At 39.4% G+C, this 24,305-nt stretch overlaps 2 protein-coding genes and 1 non-coding gene across 5 annotated transcripts in view; 2 read left to right on the top strand and 1 right to left on the bottom strand.

The window, feature by feature from the left end:
- Positions 1-679: 679 nt before the first annotated feature.
- LOC146481020 (uncharacterized) lies at positions 680-21,478 on the top strand. Its single transcript, XM_085109002.1, has 17 exons — positions 680-747; positions 3,135-3,244; positions 6,236-6,430; positions 7,395-7,518; positions 8,917-9,092; positions 10,019-10,237; positions 11,373-11,442; positions 13,008-13,012; positions 13,493-13,621; positions 14,181-14,294; positions 15,449-15,601; positions 16,855-16,989; positions 17,603-17,686; positions 18,158-18,316; positions 19,207-19,304; positions 19,716-19,860; positions 21,375-21,478. The coding sequence occupies exons 1-16, from the start codon at positions 695-697 to the stop codon at positions 19,857-19,859; spliced, it is 1,968 nt and encodes a 655-aa protein (XP_084965128.1). The 5' UTR covers positions 680-694; the 3' UTR covers position 19,860; positions 21,375-21,478.
- Positions 21,479-22,940: 1,462 nt separating this feature from the next.
- The window catches only part of LOC146481017 (uncharacterized), a 59,410-nt gene continuing 58,045 nt past the window's right edge, over positions 22,941-24,305 (bottom strand). For all 3 annotated transcript variants that reach the window (XM_085108712.1, XM_085108714.1, XM_085108713.1), the window contains exon 34: positions 22,941-23,726. The gene's annotated coding sequence lies outside the window, so the exon portion shown is untranslated. The remainder of the gene's footprint in view (positions 23,727-24,305) is intronic.
- Positions 24,051-24,123, top strand: Trnas-uga (transfer RNA serine (anticodon UGA)). The gene has a single exon. It is a non-coding gene; the product is annotated as a tRNA-Ser (tRNA).

Below are 24,305 nucleotides of genomic sequence, written 5' to 3'. Positions count from 1 at the left end.
AATTGAATTAAGTAATGAGTGGAGAAAAAAAAATGACAGGTGTCAGTTAACCAAACTTTTCCATTAGAATGTTTTGGAAAACAATTACAACTATTAAATAAAATGGTTTAAGACTTCTGTCTTCAAATACTCCTTTATCAAATTCTAATTTTCCATTCTATAAAGTGAGGGCTACTGTAGACAAGGCTCTTTAACACTCGGCTTTAGGATCATGATGATGAGCGCAGTCTGTCACCGAGATGAAAGTTACAAAACAATAAACTACGCGATGTACGACGGAACACAGTTATAACTACCAAATCCTGATTACATGTAAAATAATGTGAAAAAGGATGAATGTTAATTCCTATTAAAAGAGACGGCGGCGTTGCGTCGGTGGGGAGTAGAAACGAATGTTTGTTTTCATCAACAGACTAGAGTAGATAAGGTAATTTGACCACCGTAAAGAGATTCAAGTGCTGACGTTTCTTGCGTTAGCTCTCGTCCTGCCCTTCGTCAGAGCGAGTAAAGGAATTGTGGGTTGTATGTGGTTCTGATATAGTGAAAAGTGGGAGCTACGCTATTTGTGGCAGCAAAAAAATAATATTAATAAATACCTCTTACTAACCGAGTTGGAGGTCCGTTTTGTAAGTTACGGTCCGAGTTTTTCCAGTTGATTTGTGGCCCAAGCGCGAAGCGCACGGACCATAAATCAATGCGAAAAAAAAACGAGGATCCGACTCTTGCAGTAAGAACCGAGAAAAAGAGGTTAGTAAGATATTTATTATATCATATTATTGAGGTTAATCGGGCGCGCGGGAAAGGAAACTAGTTGAAGTTTGACGGGCCGTACAGTGAAATACGGCCCGCAAAATTGACCAATCACACCGTGTGTACTAACTAATAAGTAATAATAAAATAATGTGCATTGTATTAGCCTTGCTTTAGTTTCTTTTCAGTTATGTAAGTTTTGACTCAAATTAGACATGTTAGAGCTTAATTTGACATCCAACTTACATACCCACGCACCATGATCTTAGTCCACGGCTTTAACAGTTTCTGACTGGGTGATTTGTCGGATATCTTTTGTTAAAAACGATGAAATAAGACCTTCAATCAGCTGCCAAATAATTCTAGAATGATGAGAGGAAAGAAGGAAAGAAATCGACTCAGTTCTTGAAAGGGACAACTCGTGACCTGTTCTAGCGCATTTCGGAAAAAAATGCGAGACTTTGAAAAACATTAGCCTAATATTTTTCAAGTCTCAATCCAAACCGGCCTACTCTGTCTCTGGCCAGAGGCACTAATCGACAGCTTCATTGCCCTTGGGTGATAATTTATAACAAAATTGACAATTATTTCGTTGTTTCTGCTGACAGACAAACATTTTTGGGTTTTGAAATGACAGCAAATTTGCGTGGTACTTTCCCTTTAATAACCTAAAGACCGTTGCAGTTACGTACCCAACTGAACATTTGCGCAAAGAAAGCCTGAAAGAAATTTAGGTTCAAACCCATGATCTCTGCGATACCAGTGCAGTGCTCTACCAACTGAGCTATCAAGCCAACTGGGAGCTGGTCATATTGTGAATTCGTAGTATACCCGTAAAGGTGAAGAAATGGAAGTTAAATGTACTTCCAGGAATGTCATGTATTTGAACTACGGACGAAAGAATTGTATGAATGAAGGATCATCGCAGTTTTAATAATAAAGTTTGTTATCGTTTGTCCCATGATGTAGTTACTTGAGATGCAGATCGCGACGTTTCGACTGCTTACTGCTAGTCTTCTTCAGGCGATGAGGTCGAGTATATCCGGAAGGTCGGCTGCATGCGATTAGTGCATTTCTATCCTTCACTGTTCCATTGCAAGAAATAATAAGAAATAATGTAAGAAATAATAAGAACTAATTTATTAATGCCCATACGCAAAGTCACCTAATGGTGATGTTTGTTGTCTCTTGTCTGTCAGCGGCGAAAATTGCCAGAAAGCAGGTTTGCAGTTGTATAAACGCGAGAAAAGACTTCGACAAAACTTTGTAAAGGTTCGGAACAATAAGATTATTGTGTTTGTTTTTCTAATTCTCCTCTGTTGGGAATCTGTTTGCGGGACATTATCCTAAATTCATTTATTTTCATGAGAACTCTAATCAATCGATTGATAAACTTCGAAATGATAACTGTTGAAAAAAAACGCGAAAAAGAATAATATTTTTTTTCTGTAAAAAATAACAAACACAAAAAATCTCTCTTTTTTTTATTAAAGGCAAGATATTTAAAGTTGCTTTTCAAGACAAAAGGTCCCTTGGTTTTGCCACCCTTTTGTTCAACCCATTTAACGTTACTAAATGGGTGCGAGGGAACGCCTTCCTTTTCAACTGCAGTCAGAAATGTGTAAACATCTTCTGTACATCTGAATAAATAACACTGCAATATAAAACAAGATTCCAAACAGAACTAGTTTGTACTCACAGACGGGGTGGCAACGAAGATAGAATTCGTCTGCAGGTGCGATCATTTTTAATTTTTTTTTTAACAGATTTGCCATTTAAATTCGCGTCCCCCAGTAAATTTCTATTTTATTTATTTCTCAAGCAAAACTTAACCTAGCTGTAGATGTTTTTCAAATCTTCCAAGTCAGAGAGAATCGCTCTGGTGAAAGGCTAATAATCCAAACGTCAGCACCCGAATCTCTTTACAGTGGCCAAATCACCTTATCTACTCTTTTGATCAAACAAAATCATCTATTCTACCAAGCTTTTACTATTTTTGCAGCGCCTCTTTAAAAATGAACTGCGTGCCAAGGTTTTTGGTTTATTTGAATGTTCTTAATGTTCTAAATGTTCTTATGACTTCAAAATTGAGCTTGGGCATTGCATGTGGGAATTTATTACCATAAGTTTTTTCCAAGAGCTTAGCTCCCCGTGAATAGCATTTTTTTGAGACAACTGTAATATTGAGCAAATTGGCCTCGGGTTGACTCTTGCTCCTTATGGGACTCAGATTTGCTTTCTTTTTGTTCTCGTGTTTAAGGCAAAAACACCTGCACATATCTTCAAGAAACTTTCAGTTTGGTCCGGGATTTTGCCTTACACAAGGAAAGCATAAATTTTAATAACTTTTTTGGAATTAACGGGACGTCGCCGTTTTGTCATAGAATGGCCAGAACATTTTTCTTCAGCCTTGGTCTGCTTGCTGTCTTATTCGCCACTGGCGAGGGACTGAAGGGTGCGATGGAACAGATTCTGCAGGCTAATATGAATCCAGGTGAGTAGGATGTTTCATTCAATGTGTTGTTTTAACAAAAGTCATCGAAATTCAGGTTCTTAAAGTATCCCTGGAGCCTTTTACTATGAAAGCCAATTTTTGTTATACACTCCCCGCATACGTGGTATTTTTGCGAAAACTGTAAAATACCAGGCAGTCCTTCCTTTGTGTGTTCATTGTAGATTAGTAACTGCGATCTATGCCAGTGAAAAGAGGCCGCCTTTCCATTCTACACTTAGATAGCGCTGTTTAGAAATGACAATACAACATGCTATTTATTTTTGAGAAATGAAAGAAATATTTTTTAAGTCTTCCAAGCACAAAAGCTATGTACCTAGTACCTCTAAGTCATAAAGCCATCAAGTTATAGCTGGGATAAAGTCTCTTGGAGACGATAGTTCATGCTGCTATTTGTACGTTCGATTTACCTTGTTCAGGAATATAAGAATCTTACGACGCAAAAGATTCTCTTTTAAAGTAAATTTGTGAAGACTTATCTTTAAGCTTTCGCTAATACACGATAATTTAAGAGCCATTTTGAATTACAGTGGCTCTAAAAAACCTCCCATGAGGTATTTGTAGTACGCATTATATGCATTCCTTTTGCGGAAGAGGGTCAATCGAGCGCACCCCAAATGTTGCAGCCATTACAAGTCACCATGAGCAGCTTTGAGCTGGAAAAAAATTCCACCCAGGGGTCCTCTTAATATTGTACGCGATGTGTCATCGTATGCCTGGAAATGTAACATGAAACAGCCACAGTTTATTGCAGTCACGCAGTTTCATCTTGCGCTTTCGAGACAAACTCGTGGCTTGCGACGCGCAGTGTTTTCCGGAGTGGTATTGTATGATATATTTTCCACGGTCAACTGCCGATTTTGCCATTGGTTTGCCTTCGTTTTCATAACATTTCCCAGCCCAGACTGTCACAAAGGAATGGAATTTTTTGTATTTATCGATAATTTCGGCGGGCAGCAATTTAATTTATTGAATAACAGCAGACCACTTCCTCTGCTCGAGGATTGATCTTTACACATGCATATTCGACTTGGTAAGTTGTATCTACCATAAAGCCGAGGAAAATAGTTCTTGGGTCATTCGTTTTTATTTTCTTCACCTGGAAATGCGATGCTCAGGTAAATCGACGCCAGCTTCGATAAAATAATGTACTTGTGAATTGTCGCAACTTTCTCTGTCTTTGAATTTGGCTAACAAATTTCCTCTCAGCATTTAACGCAAGTATCATAGGATTGAAATCTCGAAAAGCAACGTATGCGTTTAGGAATTATAACGATATTTTGGAAGGATGTACCTCTTCAGACCATTGCCGAGAGTCGAAGTCCTGTTGAATCTTTGTTATTATGGCGGGAAACTGATCGAGGTTGGGAAACTCGCGCGTATTTGTCATGGATTCACGATCATGTAAAAGGGAGGCACGGCATTGGTGAGTAGTGAAATTTGTAAATAGGCTATATCAATTTTAAGATTCTGTTTTTTGAACTTATTGTATTGCATAGCTTGGCTCTTAGTCATTTATTTACTGCACTGTTTTTATCTACCGCGCGCCACATTAATTCAACCATCACCGCGCGATATTAATCCTGTTCTGCTTTACTTGGGTAGTCAGTTTTTACTGAACTGTTGTTATCTGTCGAGCAGACTGCTTTACTTGGGTAGTCAGTTCTTCCCAGAACTGTTGTTATCTTTCGAGCAAACTGATTTACTTGGGTAGTCAGTTCTTTATTAAGCTGTTGTTATCTGTCGAGCAGAACATTAACCGGCTAACCTCGCGCTATGAACACTAACTTAGGTTCTACTTTAGCTTATCGAGCAGAATGCTCTGCTTCCACTAATTAATACCAATTCTGCTCTACTTGGGTAGTCAGCTTTCTTTTCATGATCAGTGAACTGTTGTTATCTGTCGGGCAGGATATTGATCTGGCTTACTGTAATATTCTGCTTTGTAATATTTTGCTTCTGCGTTGCGCATAGCTGCTCTGTCGAGTACAAATGTAATATACAGTAACACTGCTTTGTAGTCCCAATTCTTTATAACTCTTTATGAGAGGAATACCAACCTCGCACTCCAGTTTATCAACTATTCCTTTTTTCTTCCACTTTAGGGACGTCCGAGTGCAACGCGCGGAGGCGATCACTTGCTTTGTATCATCAATGTACAATTGTATCACTTTTCTTTCTTTTTTCTTTTGTGGAAAAAAGGCTCCGAATTTTGTTTAATGTAATTAGAACGTTCACAAAAACAGTGTCTAGCGCGGCTTGTGCTACAATAAATATTGCTACATTTTGTGCAGTAAATAAATGTCCCAAACTCTGTTCCGCGATTCTACTGCTTTTGGCAGGAATTGTTTGCGTTTGTTGTTTGATTCGATGTTCTTTTAAAATGCAAAATTGCCCAGTTGCCCATTTTTAGTGGTTCATATTATATTAAGTCTGTGCCCTGGAGTTACTATTCAAGCAAAATAACCATGTCTTACAAAAAGCGTAAGAACCGTCGTTACTTGTTACCGTTCGCGTGGATAAAACGAAAGCATTCCTCGTGCGTTCGATCTGCACAAACCACGATGTCTGGGATTTTGTTTCTCTCTGTGTGACTGCTGGAACTCCGCACGTGTGAAAAAAGACCATTCCGACCATGAATTATAACACGTAAAGGTGCAAAACGGTTTCTCTTGTTGCAGTTAATGATAAGCCATTAGTGATTTCAACTGACCGTAAGCTCATTAGCACACATTTTTTTCTTCACCTAAGCTCATCATGAACCTCATTTATATGCGTCGTGGTTGTCCATGTGATGACCTATGGTGAAATTTGCAGACATATCACGATGCTTTTAGAGTCTTACGCGTTCATGTGTTATGGTCCACCTTTCGGAAGATACCCCCCCCCCCCCCCCCCTCCCCATCCCTAACGTTTAGGGTAAGTAACTGGACCATGCCTTGGCTTTCTTGAAACTTTTCATTTTAATCCCAGACACGCATCACAGCCCTCCAGGGAAGCATTTGTCCTACTACGAAGGAGATATCAGGCTAACAAAGAAACAAGCTGAGAATCTGAAGAAATATGGAGACCCGACTAAGAACTCGGCCGACTCTCGCGCGGCCAGCAATGTGGACAGTGAGCGGTGGCCAAATGCTGTCATTCCGTACACGTTTGACTGCTCCATCGGTGAGTAATCGGTGATTGACATGCAAATTCTCCTCCGTAAAAGCAATACATTGTAACATGATGTGATTTGAGAATTTCATCAACCTTGGGATTTCATTGAATCGGCAAAAAGTAAAAACAAAAACAAAACAAAAAAAAGAAGGAAAGTCATTTTTTTTTATGCACGGTTAGATTTAAAGCTAGAATCCTGTACGGCCGTGTAATCAAACAATTATTTTAAACAGAACCGAAACTCTTTAAAAAAAAAACCAACTGGAAGGAACACTTTTCCGGTTGACTATTTACAAAGCGTGGCCGAAGATTTGAACCGGGGTCTACCCCGAAACAAATCCAAGGTAGCGGTCAGAGATAGAGGGGACTCGAACCTGGGGTCCCGCTCCTCTAACCACTTGACCACGTCATCACGAATTGGTGAGGGCGTGGGCACCAATAAAAACTTGTTTGATGCGCTGAGAATGATCACAGCCAGAGCTCCTTACGATCTCATTGGTTCTTTTACGTTAATTTTTAAAACTAAGTTAACGTTAAAGTATAGCATCACGCCCAAAGTCCTGTTCGCAAATTCAAGATGTTAGCAGTCTGGCCCTCTATCGCAGAAGGATTCCCAACCGCACGTACACGAGTTGAAATTTATGCAATAAATGTGATGCTCAGCGAGTTTGCCTATAAATTCTGAAGGTCTCTGGAAAGCCTTTTGGCCGAGAGGAAACGCCGCGTCACACTAGCCACTAACATAAGATTAACCCTTCTAATTCCCGATATCAACATATATCCTGTCCTCTCCGTTCTCGGCATATATTTCTCTATGGACCTGGTCGGGAGAATGTGGATAAACATCACGACATGTCGTCCATGACGATCAATTCCCTTATTCTCCTGTCTTTTATATTTGATTAGGCAGTGATATTGTGCGGAGAAATTAGAAACTGCTCATTATTCGATTAATGCTTGATTTCAATTTCAGAGAACATGGAGAGCGCAGTTCGTTCAGTTCTCAACGCTATCAAACAATGGGAAAGAAAAACATGCCTGCGGTTTGTACCAAGGACCAATGAGAAAGCTTATCTGGAATTTTTTAAGGACCAGGGGTAAGATACACTCTGCTGTCAGAAAAATGCAAAGAAATTCTGTGAACTTCTCTCTTTTGGCCGCGAGCGTTTCGGTCAGAATTTTACCAACATTTTCATTATATTCAACTAAATTTTGAGATATTTTTGTCGACGTTTGAAACATCTGGGCCCGGTTGTTCGAAAGCCCATTAATGCCAGTCCTCGATTAAATGTTAACTGAGGTTTTCATCTCGCTCCTTAAAAAAACACACGCTCAAGGATCAGCCCTCGCGCGAAAAAAAACAAGAGAAACGACTGGGGACGAGTCAGTGTCATACAATAGGAGTTGGTCAGTTCTAAAACAGTTCAAATCCCAGTCAAAGGAAAAAGTACTAACAAAGTTAAAATATGCACCAAATGATTTTCTTTTATGGTTTGTTATCGACAAAAATTAGTTTTGTAGAACCGAAACGTGAACAAATATATTGAAATTTTCTGTTTGCTCACGTGTCCTGCGTCAACGTTTGTTCCAAAGACAATAGGCCATTTCCAAGTTGCTGTGAACCTCACTATGAAAGCGAGGCTAAATGCAAAACTTTCCATATCAAAATTAGTTTTGTTTGCATATGAATGAAAACTTATTTTCATGACAAGAACTTTGCACTTAGCCTCGCTTTCATAATGAGGTTCAAAGCAGCTCGGTAATGGTCTGTTGTGTCCATTATTGAACGCTGCTCCTTAACGAGCTTTTCGAGGAGGTTTGAGACATTTACAAATTTTGCAAATTCTTACGCTCTGCGAAAATTGCACAATTTAAATTTGCATTGTTAGAAGTCTACAATGAGGATCACTGAACTCGTTGTTAAACTCTTTATTTTCCCCGCGATTAAGAGTATTCTTTCTCGACAACCTAATGGCCGTTAATTAGGTGGTAAATTGCCTTTTTTCATACGCATCAGCTCGTGACTGAAGCAATGGTATTTCCTACCAGATTTCATTAAACAGTTGGTGAAAAAAAAAACATTTTTTTTTCTTCTAGCCAGCGAGGAACGCATCCACATTCATCTTTTAACTTCCTTTATATGATTTCCGAACAACACACATGGCTGATCAAATGATTTCGTCGTCTGCTAAGGCGTTTACTTGATTGTGTGACTTGCTTGGCCTATGTCGAAAAAAAAAATAGTCACTGGCATGGTGTAGTTACCCTCGCACGGAAGTGACAGTGACAGTTTTGAACATAATCCTTCACCTGTACAAGGAAAGAATCGCAAGTGTAGGTGAGAGGTTAGGGATCGCATGAATAAGGGGGTGAGAAATCGAGTAATTCAAGGGCCGCCGAGACGATGCATGGCACACAAGCCCAAAACATTCAACCTTCAACCAACTTCAATTTTCGTGCGGAACAGAATCGAGTTTCATTATTTATCTTTCCAGTTGTTGGGGTCACGTGGGACATCATGGATACAAGACCCAGATCTCCATCGGTAGCGATTGTGATTTCACTCACGTGATGGTGCACGAGATTGGACATTCAGTTGGGTTTTGGCACGAACAGAGCAGACCGGACCGTGACAGTTACATCAGTGTGATATGGGGGAATGTGTTACCTGGTAAGATCGCGTGAAATTGTCTTTGTCAAAATGTACATGAGGATTAGTTAGTTTCTATACAGGGAAGGGGAGGGGGGTGTCGAAGTGGGGAGGTGGGCGATCTTTTAACTGCCTAATTTTTCGTGACTGATTGCTTTGCACCAATACCTTTTTAGTAGATTGTGGGATTTTTCTTTGTTTTGTTTCACTGATCCCGAATTTTTCTTCTTGTACAAAACTTTTGCTGGTATTCAGGCCGCTTCTCAATGGTATTTCCCCCACCTCTCTTTTCGTTTTTGTCTCTAATGAAATACATATCGTAAGCTTTCTTTTTGCTTGAGAACGCAAGAGATGGCTAAATTCCTAACAGAAAGTATTCTAAACAAATAATTCGCATCTTAAGAGCAATACTTTATTTTTGAATCTGGAATAAGGCACAATAACGCATGTCACAAGGATGTTTCGCCTTTTATGGTATCGACAATAATAGTTATCAATATAACACTCCGACACACTCACTCATATTGATCGTTTTTTTTTTTTAATATCTGCTTGTTTTTATTTTTTTCAATTTTAATTTTGTCAGTGTCAGTTTTGAAGGTGAGGTGAATTCGGTCTTATTTTATCTCGAGTACTATTTCAAACTATTTTATTTTATTATTTTTAAGAGTTCGAAGTTTATTTCAATTCTCATGACACTAAAGGCGCGCTTATTCAGATGTAGGGTGCTTAACAAGAAAGCCAGGGGATCCCGTTAAGTTTCACAGAGAGAAAATCTCTTAGTTGTCCTTAATTTAGGGGCTTATATAATCAAGGGAACACGTTACTTTTTAGCGAAGACTCGATACAAACTTACTTTAAGGAAATAGTCAATGTTATTGCACAGTGTGTGCGAATGAGAACAATAATAATTGAAACTTCTCCTCTGCATGAATTGTTTCCTGTAGGTCTAGAGGACGCCTTCGCCAAGAGGAAATGGGGAACTGAAGTTGTTGACTTTGGTGTTCCTTATGATTTCGAGTCCATCATGCATTACCCATTCACCGCCTTCTCCAAGAATGGCAAACCCACTATCCGCAACATTGTGCCCATGAACGGAAAGGTCCCGTATGTTGAGTTGAGCGATGGAGACGCTAAACAAACAAATGCAATGTACAAATGTAACGGTAAGGACGTCTCAACAGAATGTTAACATCACTAATCAAACAAGCCGTGATATATGAGTTAGTTTTCGTCATTAACATGACAATGTTGGAAGGGGAAGGGCCGGTAATCATCCGATATCCCTTTAATATTAAGACAGGTATCACTTATTCCTCATGTTTTCCGAAAAATCAGGGTTAGAATTTCTCCTGAAACTAAAACAGTTATCCCTTATTCCTATGTCTTTATGGTAAGGTGTTTGTTATCCCAAACATTTTACTGCTACTTCATCCCACATCCCTACGAACCCTACCCTGGGTGCCAGACACTCTTCATGCGCGCTTTCCGGTTTCGGTCAAGTCTTTATTTGCCGCTCGTGGGTTCGGCCTTCGGCAGAAAAAATGTTCTCGCCGCGCGCAAGAAAAAACCTCTGGTACCCAGGGTATAAGAAACCCAAACATTTCAAATGACATTAAGCAGCTTTAAGGTGGCACATGGCAGGTACTTGGAGCTGAGGCAACAGTTGTTTGCTGTCCTTACTACTGGTTTTGTAACAGGAAACCAGGGGCATATTGTAGCGACACTTCTCCTTCCACACTTCAGACGTGCTGAAACTTAATGCTTAAACTCGCTTAGTTTGAAATTTTCGAAACGTTTTACGCCATGTTTCACGATGTTGTACTCTTTAAACGATGTGAACGTGAAACAGTTGCGGGCGATATTTTGCAGGGACGTCTCTTCTGTGTACAGAACGCGATGTTTGTCACTCCTACTGCATTCACATCCCTCTATGATATGTTCCTGCAAAATGGCCCCTCTTTAGTGCCTACTTTTAAAATTCAAGCCCTCATATCTACTGGATGCAAGTAAAGCAATTAAGTACAAACAATCATCTTTTCGCTTTATATGGACACTAAAGCAGGAGAAACAAACGGCTGCGTAAGAAAGCTGCCCACCACACGCAAACACGACGTGCCTTCTCCCCACCATGCAACCTGTTGTATTCTGAACGCGAAGTAGCCAATTTTTGTGCTCGCTTGGGCGTTCTTCTCGCTTAGCAAATATCCCTGGATCACGGGAAACAGGGAACACTCATAATTTGGTGAAAGGATTAACGATGATGATGTTTTCTTGTTCTCATTGTGATTGTAATTTTAGTTGTGATGAGAAAGAGAGCAATCGACGAATTTCAGCACTTTCCAACCTGCTCCACGCATCCAAAAACGAAGTAAGTGTTGTCACATGTCTCTTTGCGGAATCACAATCAAACTGTGGTTACCATGGAATTGAGAAGACCAGGCACGAGTTGCATAAAACTTAACGGCGGGCATAAATGCTATCGTCAGACTTTAAAATACTGAATGTGACTGGGCTGAAGGTCTGGCGTAAACAGTTACGCCCGACGTTAAATTTTATGCAACTCATCCCAGGTTCTTTAGTCTCCTACGCAGACGTCCTTGGTGTCGTCACGAAAACGCTCCTCCCCACAAACGACGACACTAAGAACGGCTGTGGAGGAGAGTACAGGATCCCCGACTCTTGTATCACTCTGGGCCCAGTTGCTCGAAGCGTGGGTAGCGCTAATCCGGGTTAATTACCATGACAACCTATAGATTTTAATACCTCTTAACCAATGGTTAGCGCTAACCATGCTTCGAGCAACTCAGCCCTGACTGGCACCGTAAGGATTTAATCTGGCGTCAAAGAGGTTCATTGTAAACGAGAGGTCACGGAAGGGTACTTATTTTGAGAGTAGTCGTACCCAAGACAGGACATCTATTGACGATATATATGTAAAAAGGTTGCAAGTAAATATCTGAAATTAACGGATCTTTGTTTGCATGTTTAGCTTACTTAGTAGACATTATCGTAAACGAGAAGATTACCTACGAAGAAATACATTCCATACATTAACAGAATTTGCAAACTTAGTACTCTCTGAAAATTTGACAATGATGTTAAATACTTTTTGAGAAATTAACTTTAATAGTATCAAGATTTTATAACTGAAGAATGCACACCTAAGTGGTAACTCTTGCCGCCATAATTAAGGTCGCTTTTTATTATCTATTCTCGTGTATAGGGCTCTTAATCTTGAAACTCCTTAGTATTTGAGCTCAAAATTTATTAATCATACGGACACAACGCCATATAATTTAAGAAACACGGTGAACAAATTGGCATTGCCGCTTCCCCGTACTGGGCCCAGTTGTTCAAAGCCCGATTAAGCTAATCCTGGGTTAACGTGAACTTTGATTCGAGTATATTTACCAATCCGTAAGGATTCGTCCAAGCGATTTTTTACCCTTAGTTTTGCCTTAGACTTTTCTTTTCCATTAGCTTAAAATGAGCCTTTAAAAACATTTTTGACAAGCGAGATGAAACCTCGGTTAACTTTTAATCGTGGATTACCATTAATCGGGTTTCGAACAACCTGGCCCTGAATTCTTGAAAAAGAGGTTCAGTTATATATATTAGTAGCCTCCCACGCAGTCGTTTTTAGGGGACTCGAATTACCTCCTCCCCACAAACAAGGTAATACGAGTCCCCTAAAAACGACTGCGTGGGAGGCTAATATATTAGAGCAGTATTGTGGAAAATTTTAACGGATCATTTCAGGCAGGCATCGTCACTGACAAGTTTTAAATCCAGAATTCGTTCTCACAATTTTCCAGAGTAAGGTAGTTTCTTATACATGGCGTCCTTGTAAAGCAGGAAGTCATCTTTTATTTACATTTAATGTTAAAGTTGACATATTCTTGTATTTTATTGCATTGTATCATTGATTGTTAGTTGTAGTTAGTTTTCTCTTTATCTCCTTGTGAATTACCTAAAGGACTTTACCATGTCTAAATAAAGTTATCTTATCTGCGAACCCTTTTAACCCTTGTTGTTTTTGCAACACTCAAGAAACAGCAAAAAGAAATTAAAGAGTCCATGAGTGCACTCGATTAATGAATGTGCAACATTCAGTGTCAAATTTAAGTAACATTGGAAAGCTGTAATTGTACACCCACGTGACCGTGCTTCGACTACGTGTCAAATAAAGGCAAAGATAACCATCACGCAAAATGTAAGATAAAATTTATGTTCTAAATTCCCGTCCTGAGAAAGATTGTTGTGATCGTGTGAAATTCACTTTGTAATAAGTCGAACGCTCCCTAAGTAAATGTAAGGCGTCAATGTGGTATTAGTATTACTCCAATAAACAAGTCCTTCATGTATGCGTCCTCTTCCTTCGTCATGGTAGCTAACTCATGAAGTCCTTTCATCGTCAGGTTCTAATCTGTGTAAGGACGATGCGCCTACAGCAAGCTGCCAATCCTGGAAGAGTCACGGCTATTGCCAAAGCGAAACTGCTTCCATGTACACGTGGTGTAAGGTCACGTGCAACCTCTGCAGCAGCGGTGAGTATTTTGTTATCACAGGAACCATGGGTGCATTAGATTGTTTTGTAAAACATTTGGATTCTTTCAAAGCTGTTCCTCTCTATGAAAATATTACCATCAAAAGTGTAGGAGATTCGACTCAGGATTCTGTCTTTTGTATTTGAATTTCGCACGCTTTTTTGAAACTTAACTTTTTCTCGTGACGAAACGTAGCTGCGTACTTTTCAGGCTGAATGAGTTCGAGCTGTTTTTTAGGTCAAGATCCAACCTCTTTTTGTTAAATATTTATTACCGGAAAAACATCCTGACAGTCTCCAGCCTCACCTGTGGGCAATAGAGGGTGCACTAGTTCTGATAGCATCATCTTACTGGGATTGTTTCTTTGCCCGACTTCATGCGACATAAGCATTTGCCAAGCCTTCGTCATCTCGACCATAACCTTAGCGTTACCTAAATATATTTTGTTTATTTTCTAAGGGAACGACAACAATTATTTTTACCTGTGAATGATCTTGTTGTTATTCATTTGCGTTTTTAAGCCGGCATAGTTAAACCTTACCTTGTTTTGTTGTCCTAGACTCATGCATGGATAAAGATGGCAACTGCCCTATATGGAAGGACCATGGATATTGTCAGTCTCACCTTGACGTAATGAAAGAGTATTGTCAGCACTCATGTAACCTTTGTAACGGTGAGTCATAAAGAAAATTCAAATTGTTCTGTACTTGATCATGGGGATAGAGCTTGTATATCGAAAAATCTTGTGAAATTGTGTTATTTCGAGTTTTGATAATACGTGAACTACATAAATTCAAAATCTCATTGTAAAATAGTCATTACGGAATATCAACGCCGATTGGTTGGATGGCATGCTGTTAAACAAGTCAAGTTTCCCAGGAGTACTTTTTCGAAGAAATAAAGAGAATACCTGTCTTGGTTTAGGGTGCATTTCACTCTCCCTATTCTGGAATATTGTAGCCTGTAGTGCAGGCGTTTTTTACGGCAAGGTGTTGCATTAACAGTCCTTCGTGTATTGGTCTCTCCATCTGGGATCTCGAAGAGAAGGAAGCTGGAACGAGTCAAAGGAAGTGGAGGAAGGACCCCGGTCTTCTTCTAGTCACAACCCAAAATACACCTGTACTACAGAATACAAACAATAACTACTAAACATCGTTGACAAGAGGTTTCGGAGTTACAGGCCCATTGAGACAGAAGTAGGGGCACTTGGATATGACACTTGTACGTGGACTAAATAACTCTATAAAATCAGGGAAAACGCTCCTCAGATGTTCAAAAAATATTTTTACACCGCCGTCAATGTTAGACAGCTTGTAAACACTCCCCATTTCAAGTCAATATGGTTTCACCACCTTGAACTGACGAGTCGATAGCAATACTTGTACACCGAACCAATTTTGTTTTACAGGGACGGCAAAGTAAAATGGTGGTGTCCTTAAAATACAGCCGGTTCAAAGTTAAACAACTTTATTTCTCACCCTGTCAGTCAATCAATCAGTCAGTCAGTCAGTCAGTCAGTCAGTCAGTCAGTCAGTCAGTCAGTCAGTCAGTCAGTCAGTCAGTCAGTCAGTCAGTCATCCAGGGGGTTTTTCAGTCACTGGTTCTGTCAGTCAGTCAGCCAATCAATCAATCAATCAATCAATCAATCAATCAATCAATCAATCAATCAATCAATCAATCAATCAATCAATCAATCAATCAAAAGCTGGTATGAATTTTCAAAATCAGTATTAGAAGCATCTCTTTACTGAGGGGTCAATTATCAAGCAAACAAACGTCTGCATAAAGTCAAAAATTGTCTCACTTTCCATTTGATTGCTTCAACAGCTCCACCGACTCAGCCTCCCACACCACCTCCCCCTCAAACAACAGCCCAGCCACCAAAACCGACACCACCGACCCAACCTCCACAGCCTCCAACGGGCACTGGAAGTCCTACCGCTCAACCACCAACATCAGGCCCATCAGGAAAAGCAACAGGTATGCTAGCGCTGGTACTGTAGCGAGGAAGAGGTGACGTTAGGCTGTTGCTTCTTATCCTCGCATGCCGGGCTTTCTTTCGTCTTTAGGGGTCGGGGGTGGATTCCCGAAATATTAAAGCTCTGACAATGAAAAAAAGAACGGTGGAATTAGCGATAGCACGTCCAAAGATGTTAACTTAGAGGCCTCCAATGGGAAGTGATAACATCACGTCCAAATGGCGTCATGCTTCTAAACGGCAACCATCTTGGATCAATCATCTTGGGGCTCTCAATGTCCCAAACTCTTAAAATTGACCAAAAAGTAATCAAAACCAATGGAAGAACACCAAAATGATCTGAACACTTGAAAGAAAGTTAATTTGTATTCACTAAAAATAGAAATATTTCAATTTATTTAAACCTACCGGTCAATCATCGGTTGCCACGTCAACAGCAAAGTTAGGAGAAACGGATTAGCCTCACCAAGTTGCTTTCAAGTGCTTAATACGTCACCTAGTTTGGTGGTGCCAGCTCAAATATAAAGCAGAATTTCGCCTCCTTTCCCTCCTCCTTTCACAACCTCGTCAAAATTGGGTTAAAGTCTGGACCAATGTCCTTGGATTTCCAAAGTTTTGATTGTCTAAACACAGCAGGGTTCTGGTCGAGCTAATAATCCTGTTACCACAAATGTGGTCAATACACGCGCCAGCTAAAAAAATCGTGAAAGCGACAACTCATCCAACTAAGGGAAAGTCGCTTTGTAACGGAGATAAGCTACGGAGAAATTCCCAACACTGTTACTGAGATACAAACTGGGGTAGAATTTTAACTGCTGAGTGGTTGAATTGTGTTTAAACGGACATGGACGTGTGCTGATGATCTGGGTGATACCAAGATAGCTATTATTTTTTAATGAGACGCTATGTTTCGGATATCTAGGGGAAGGTAAGTAGATACCGACAGCTTAATGAAAGTGAGTGCTATTAGCCTGATTTGGTCTTTTTATTCTTCCCGTGTACATTGTTAGCTTTAGATCTTTTTCAATAGGCCAAATTATGAAAGTGAGGCTAAGTTGAAAGTTTTTATTATGAAAAAAAGTTGTATTCATATGCAAACAGAACTTATTTTCTTTTGAAAAGCTTTGCACTTAGCCTGGCTTTCATAATGAGGTTCACAGCAACTCGGCAATGGCCTATTGTAAGCGCATTGAGCCTCGGTGAAATGCGCATCGAAGAACTGTTAATTAAATTAGATTCAATTCAATTATTCCAGGTCTTCGCTGTGTGGACAAGGATCGTTATTGCCCTGCTTATTCACCTTCGCAGTGTGAAAATTCAGGATGGATAATGAGAAACTGCCGTAAAACGTGCAAAGCCAAATGTGACAAGTCGCCACTCAGACCAGCAGGTTTGTAAAATTATTGAAATAAAAAATAAGAACTAAATGACTGATTCTCACGATTCCAAGACCTGATGTAAATTTAATTTCTGATTCACATATTGAATCATTCGGGTGGGCCCCCAGCTTATGTTGTAGCATTCCTACTCATGATAGTTATACAGATTCGATGCCCGGTCCTATGATCTATTGGATAAATGCTATTCATCCTATTCAGAAGGAGTATTTTTTCGTCTTATCCTTTTTATACGATTCCCAATCAGTCAAATTGATCAAGTCTCTGGAACAACAACAGGTCATGAAGTCGTTCCGATATAAATGCCCAAGTACCTGCGGCCAGATCTCACGCTCGTTTTCTGGTATAACAGGAAAGCAGCTTTAGTTGGGTTTTATATTCAGACAAACTAAGTGGAAAAGCGGACTGGAAATAAATCATTCCGTGTACTTATATAGTTATCACTGACATTGAGGAGCTTTTCGACGATATGAGCAAAAAGTTGACTTGATTTGTAGACGTTATTTTGTCGACGAGCTTAGGCCTTGTTGGGCCAAGTGACTCCGGCGTAAGGCCCCACGTTTCCATAAAGTACTAAAAAATAAACTTGCAACTTTTAACTTCCAGGCTCATGTGCAGAACCCCTCGGTCTTGGATGGGATAACAAACTCCCTGATAGCGCTTTTAGCGCCTCTTCACAGCTGTCACCCGGTAAGTTGATTCCAACGCCTTATTGTTACCATCTTCAAGTTATAGGTCGTCATGACTACAAATATTGTGGAAAGGACATTTGCTGTTACAACGAAGCATTTTATCGCTAGAAATATAATTTTCTGGTGAGCTGGTTGAAGGAGATACCGGGGCAAATTCTGTGGATAAAGACATTAGAAGAAATGCCCATGACACTTACTGTTTGGAGAAGGACTTATTTATCTCAGGGTTTTGTGCTTTAAAGTTGCTTGTGCATGACGATAAAAAATAGCTTGAAACATTACGTCAGGGGTTACCCTTGATAGTCCGTAAGTAGGCTTCTATTCCGCAGTGCTTCTTATTGGAAATATTTTAAGACCTCAGGTTTGAGGACGGGCTTGGGGGGAGGTTATTATTTGTTGGAGGCTAAACATTTTGGAGAGAGGATTATATTCAGGATTTAACTGTGTTAGTGTGCTTTCTACATTATAGGTGGTGGCTGGTGGGCCTTGGCAAGTAACGCACGTCTTTATTTTGAGGACGACTATGATAACAAACGCATTGGCAGCTGGTGTGCAGTGGATAGGACTCCACAATGGCTGAAGATTGATCTTGGGCAGATGAAGACCATCACTGGAATTGCCACTCAAGGTAAATGACCATTTTTAACATAGATTCTTTACCGACAGGGGGTCAAGGATCTATTTTTTGTGCTATCTTTAAGTTTCTTTACCTTTCCATGATCCAAGAAATGCCCTTTGCAGTTGACCAATTGATAATATGGACAAAAATGACTACTCTAATCGTTTGAGCCTCCTCTACTATAAGCATCTTCTCTTCAGCTTCCAAAATATAACAAAAAAATAAATAAATAAATAAATAAACAAACAAAATTTAAGCAGGCCTGGCACCAAATGTAATCTTAATGGTGAGTTGCCCTTATATCTTCGTCTTTCAACTTCCTCTTCGGCTCAGAAATATTCTTCCATTAGCAGCTCCTATGCGTGGCCATATCATTTGTAGCTGTCTCCAGAAAGATATATTGGTATTTGATTACCTCCTTGCTTGAATTTTGACATCAACTCACGTGGCAATAAAAAGGCATTAACCACGTGGTTTAAAGATAAAAATGTTTTTTTTTGTATTATTAAAAAAGCACTGGTACCTTCCTGCACCCTTGCTAACCTTTACATCCCTCCTATTTTAACTCTTGAATATCAATTTAATTTTTGCCACCTACGGGTGTAGGTGAGCACAGAAAAGGAGTAATTGGCATTTGTATTCAGAGATCAGCTCAGTTGGTGGTGTATCTCACCCAAATTGTAAGGTCAATGGCTTTAGATCCCAACCACGCCTCTTTTTATTTATTTATTTTTTCTAGTAGTGCTCTTTAAACCAAACAGTATTTTTCACCAAATGCTGCCAAAAAGCTTCATTATGCTTGAAAAACTGCGGGTATAGTTTATCGGCAATCACTCCACAAGGTGATCAAAGTGATCATCGCCATTCTTATTACAGATACCTCTTGAATCTTATTTTAGGATGTGATGTATTCGTCGAGCACGTCAAGAAGTACGAACTTGCCTTCAGCACTGACGGTGTCACTTGGAACAACTACCAAGAAAATGGACGTTCAAAGGTGAGGCTAAAACAGAGAACTTTCACAGGACAGTACACATCTTTCCCAATTCGTGTGCTATTTAACAAATAGATTCCATTTTGCTGTGCGTCTGTACTTTGGTAACGTACAGATGACGTAACAACACTACGAGCCGGAGGCGAGCAGCGCGATGGATGTCCTAACACGTTTTGACATTCTTAGTGCATTATCAGAGTTCAATGACCAAGACTTTTTTAAGAGGTTTAGGCCGCTTGCAACAGCTGTTGTTCGATTTTTTATCGGACAGTTTTATTTACGCGAAAAAAATTGTGCCTATGTTTTCCCGCTACTATATAATATATAATTTATCGAAATAGGTCTATTAACTGCGTTATTTCTATGCTCTATGTTTTAAAAGTGCTTTATCTAGTTTCATGCGCTTTCTTCAAGGTCTTCGATGGTAACTGTGACAACTTTACACCGGTTCTAAACAGGTTTAATCCTGTTAAAGCTCGGTACGTGAAGGTCCTTCCTCATGACAGTCCTTCCACCTGGGTGTGTATGAGGGTGGAGTTGTACGGCTGTGACGCATGAGGTAAGCTGCTGAATTAACGAATGTTGTTCTTTGGTTTTTATCCACTTTTATATTTGATTGTCAAGAAACTTCGTGCCACTTTATCTAAAAATAGCTTTTAAAAGTTTTTCCTCCCTTTGGATCCTGTTGACTGTATTTGACTCCAGTTGTGATTGGTTCTTTGTGTTACTTGCGTCTGTTTTGTTTGGAAATTAAAGATAAGTACTTAACTTGTTATGAGCCTACAATGAAATCCGATTCCCGGACGGGAATCGAACCTACGACCTTTTGCTCTAACAAATGAGCTACTCGTGTCTCTGAACTAATCGTTGCGAGCTAGGCTATTTACTAGATTCATGTGTTTGTCATTTTGCGACATTCGTAATCAAATCAGCACCAGATTAATCTCATCTGGTCAGCCACATTAAACGCATATTACGTATTAAACCAGTCAGAAATCCCGGAATAAGACATACAACCAGAGCGGACATGGGTTGAGCTTTTGTCTTGGTTAAAAGCCGAGCGAGGACCAGAGTTAGCGACGATAGATAAAAAACTGCTTTATTTGTTAGACAATCCAAAAGTCATTGGCAGTCACTTTTTGATTGAGACTCTTGAAATAAACCGGTCTTCATCTTGTAGGGATACAAATGCCAATCAAAGAAATCTTTCGTTTGGGGCACCTGGTGAATTACTTAACATATCATTATTATGCCACCTCACACGAAACGATAACGTTCGGTAGTAGTCAGGGCATTCGACTCCCATCAAGACCCATCAACGTCGCACGGTCTCGACTTACGGACTTGTTCTCTTCAGTGCCTCTACCCAAGTTGTCTAGCTTTTTCTTGTTCATAATTTTCATAAATATTTGCTGAAGACGTTCTCCAAGTAAGCCCGGTTTTTCTCTGCGAAAAAGATGGTTTAATGGCCTTACAAGAAATGCCATGCAGGATTTCACGAGTGAAACGCTTTTCCTCTCCAAATATATAAATAAGTATTTGGAATAAGAATTCAGCTGCCATATTAATGTTAGTGCCTTCACACGTCTATGAGAGTAACTCTGAGAAGAGAAAAGCCGTTAGTTTGAGTTTCTTAGAGTGTCTGGTGATGGGGCCTACCTCCCTCTCCGTCTTTTTTGTCTCCAAACATAAAAGTTCATTTGTTCTTTTAGCTCAAGCTGTTAGGTATTTCATCACAGATTTACATCATTTTGCGAATTGGAAGGCCACAGTCGGAAAAAAAAAAAAAAATACGCCCGTGAGGACTTTACCAAATTAAGCAGGTTTCGACTAGATTGGAGCTCAAGAGTTTAACGATACAACAAAGTGCAAATGCTCACAACTCACTCATTAACTTCTATGTTCTTCATGTAATAGCTTTTTTGTTTATTACTTGACTATTTCTCTGCAATGCTTCATAGTCCCTGATCTATCTTATCCACAAATCAGACATTCGAAACAACAATATTACTTTTGTTCTGATAAAGAATTGTTGACATTATTTAATACCATTTTTCCTGTTTTATTTTATAGAGTCAATCAGAGGAAAAGTGCACCCCCAGATGAGGATTTAGCCGAAATGTTGTAGATTAAAAGACTCACCTTCAATGGCAATAAAATTAAATGTGAGACTTAAATCGTGAGGTCTGTTTGATAAAGCGAGGTCCGTACGTAGCTATCGAATCTGAATTGCTTAAATTAAACTTCAGGATCTACTTGATAGCAATACGTCATAGAAAAAATGAAAGGGTTGTGTTGTCACGTGATCTGTTAAGGTTATTATTAGCTTAAAATCTTTCGAGCAAAATGGGAACACTTTTTATTACCTCCTGGGGGCTACTACAAGCTTTATATTAAAAGCATTGTGTGCATCGTTTTTATGCTTGGCAACTTTGAGATAACTTAAATGAAAGGTACGAAAACGTAAACGATTTTGATGGGGGGGGGGGGGGGGCTGGGTACTAGTAGAAACCATTGTTAATTTTCACAACTAACGAAACCTTCAATAATTTCCTAGCACGGAACTTTTATCCTTGCCGTTCTTATCTGTCTTGTGCAAGTTAAGGTAAATTACTTTTAGTATAAACTGTTCCCATTTTTAGTGGAAACGTCTAAATTAAGTTCCGTTATGTAAGATCGTCGACACCTTTCATTTGCTAGAAGTCCCTTATTAACCCCCACCCCCTCCCACATTATCATATGCAGACATCACACGTATTGACGGTTCTTGACGTATTGATTGATGGTATTGATAGTTAATTCGTAAAAACTTTTAACCAAGGAGTCCTTAACTATGATCGCCCGAGTGAAAACATTTTCAGACGGACTGTTGTCGGTCACATTAACTGCCCTTACAACAACCTGAACGGAAGTCATGAGTAGAGTCAACAGAGCTGTGCATCTCAGTTGATGGGGTTATTGACCTATACTAATTGATCAGCGACCTAGTGATGTCATGGGTGGTTTGACAGTAAATCCGTACTGTTGATATGAAAAGCGTCTCAATCAGTTGTTTGTTGGTCAAATGTGCGTTGGTCTATAGTTAGTAGAATTAATCCTTTTTCTGTCTTGTTGATATCCTCAATACGACGTTGCTGTTGGCAACGATTAAGTAATATCTGTTCTCAGTTATCAAACCAGCATTTCCATGCGTTGAGAATGGTCCCAGTCGAATCCGTGGTTTGTTTTGTGCGAATCGTGGTTGTACGTAACATACAACCAGCTTTAATCCTGGTCAGAAAGTCCTCTGAAAAATAAATAGAATTTGGGCCAGTAACAGGCTTTCCACTTCAAGTCAGAAGTGGCTGTTCATCTTTCAGAATCCTCCTTTTCATGCTAACTGTTCTTGACAAAGTCAAATTTGCATTTGAAGGGAGGGGATAGTAAGAGCGACGAAGGGTTAGAGGAGGGGTGTTTACATTTCCATTGTCACTAGGCAAGTCAGGATTCCTGTGATGTGACTTGCATGACATGTTGCACATCTTACTCTATCAACAACTTTTCAAAGTAACACGTTTTGAAATCTGTTTATTGCTCCTGCTTTTTTTCGTTTAGTCGATTAATACGTTTACGATACAATAAAAATGAATCTTGAACTTTGGAGTCTTGCTAAATCAAGATACATTCTACGTATTTTTTACCGCAGGCCAAGTGATAAAAAATTCTAGGTATGTAATTTGCGAGAAATGCGGCTTCTAAAATGTTAGATTTGAGTGAAATGGATATATTGCGTCAACATTTTTCTGCTTTGCTGCAGCAGGCACTAAGAATAATCATGTTTTTTAAATATTGAAATAATAAGTAAATTCATATATTGATATATCAGTATCCTGTTTTCTTATTTTTGGTTTTTCCAAACTTTCAGAAATTACACAAAAGATGAAACCTTTTTATTCGAGAACAGGCACAAGGAACAAGTAATATTTTTAAAATGATAGGTAAAGCTTTACATATATTTCCTGCTTGGGTTGTTACCAAAATGATGTAAAATCTAAAAAATTCTACTTTTTAAGTTAAAGCAGGTTCAAGCGGTAAATACTTTTGTAAATGGGTTAGCATAATCCTTCTGTCTGTTACCAGAAATTACAAAATATCTAGAAAACCTACATTTATATTTTCATACCAGACACTAGGGATAAAAGTGTCATTCAAATGGGGGTTTCATGGGTATGTATATCTGATTCTTATTTTCACACTTCTGTGTTTTACCAAATTAAACAAAATCTACAAACATTCTATTTAGCTTTCTATTTAAAGACAGGAATAAATTCTGATGAACGACAGATAACGTATGTGTTCCTCTTCATTTGATCGTGAGAGGTTTGTTGCTTTTTTCCTCTTGTGCGATTGTCTCCTGGCCTTGAAACTGTTGTTGGAGGCAGTCACCTGCATAAATAGAAGCAGTATAACATTGGCTACCTTGGCTACCTTGGTCTCAGATTTACCTCGATAATATTTTTGATGTTTTCTGAAGATGGTCTTTGGTCTTTACATTTATAAGGACTTACATCTATAAGGGATCTCGGTGTTGTAGTTTCTAAACATCCTAGTTGGAAATGATCATATGATGGCTGTTGCGAAAGCAAATAGAATGATACTACTTGTGGAGAAACTGTGCTGGCATTTTAGATGCAAAGTCAAGGCCCTTATCTTATTATCTTTAGTGCGCTCGCGTTTAGGTTACAATTCTTCTTCTTAGGTTACAACGGAGGCGGCGTGGCCCAGTGGTAAGGGCGCCGGACTTGAAATCCGGAGGTCCTGGGTTCAAGTCCCGCCTCGGCCACGCTTGTAAATAGCCAGCTGGTTTGCCTCCTGCCAGTTGGGATTTTTAACCTGTTATGTTCAGTTTGATTATTATTTGTTTCCCGTTATTTCTGAGTGGAATGCCTGTAAACTAGCTTTGGGTAGCTAAGTGCATTTCCACTATAAACAAAGCATTTATTTTATTTTTATTTTATTATTTTA

The sequence above is a fragment of the Pavona decussata genome, unplaced genomic scaffold (assembly GCF_977016875.1).
Source record: "Pavona decussata unplaced genomic scaffold, jaPavDecu1.1 SCAFFOLD_51, whole genome shotgun sequence".
In the NCBI taxonomy this organism is placed as follows: Eukaryota; Metazoa; Cnidaria; class Anthozoa; order Scleractinia; family Agariciidae; genus Pavona; species Pavona decussata.
The sequence above is the reverse complement of the archived record's forward strand: the minus strand, read 5'-3'. Positions and strand labels throughout refer to the sequence as shown.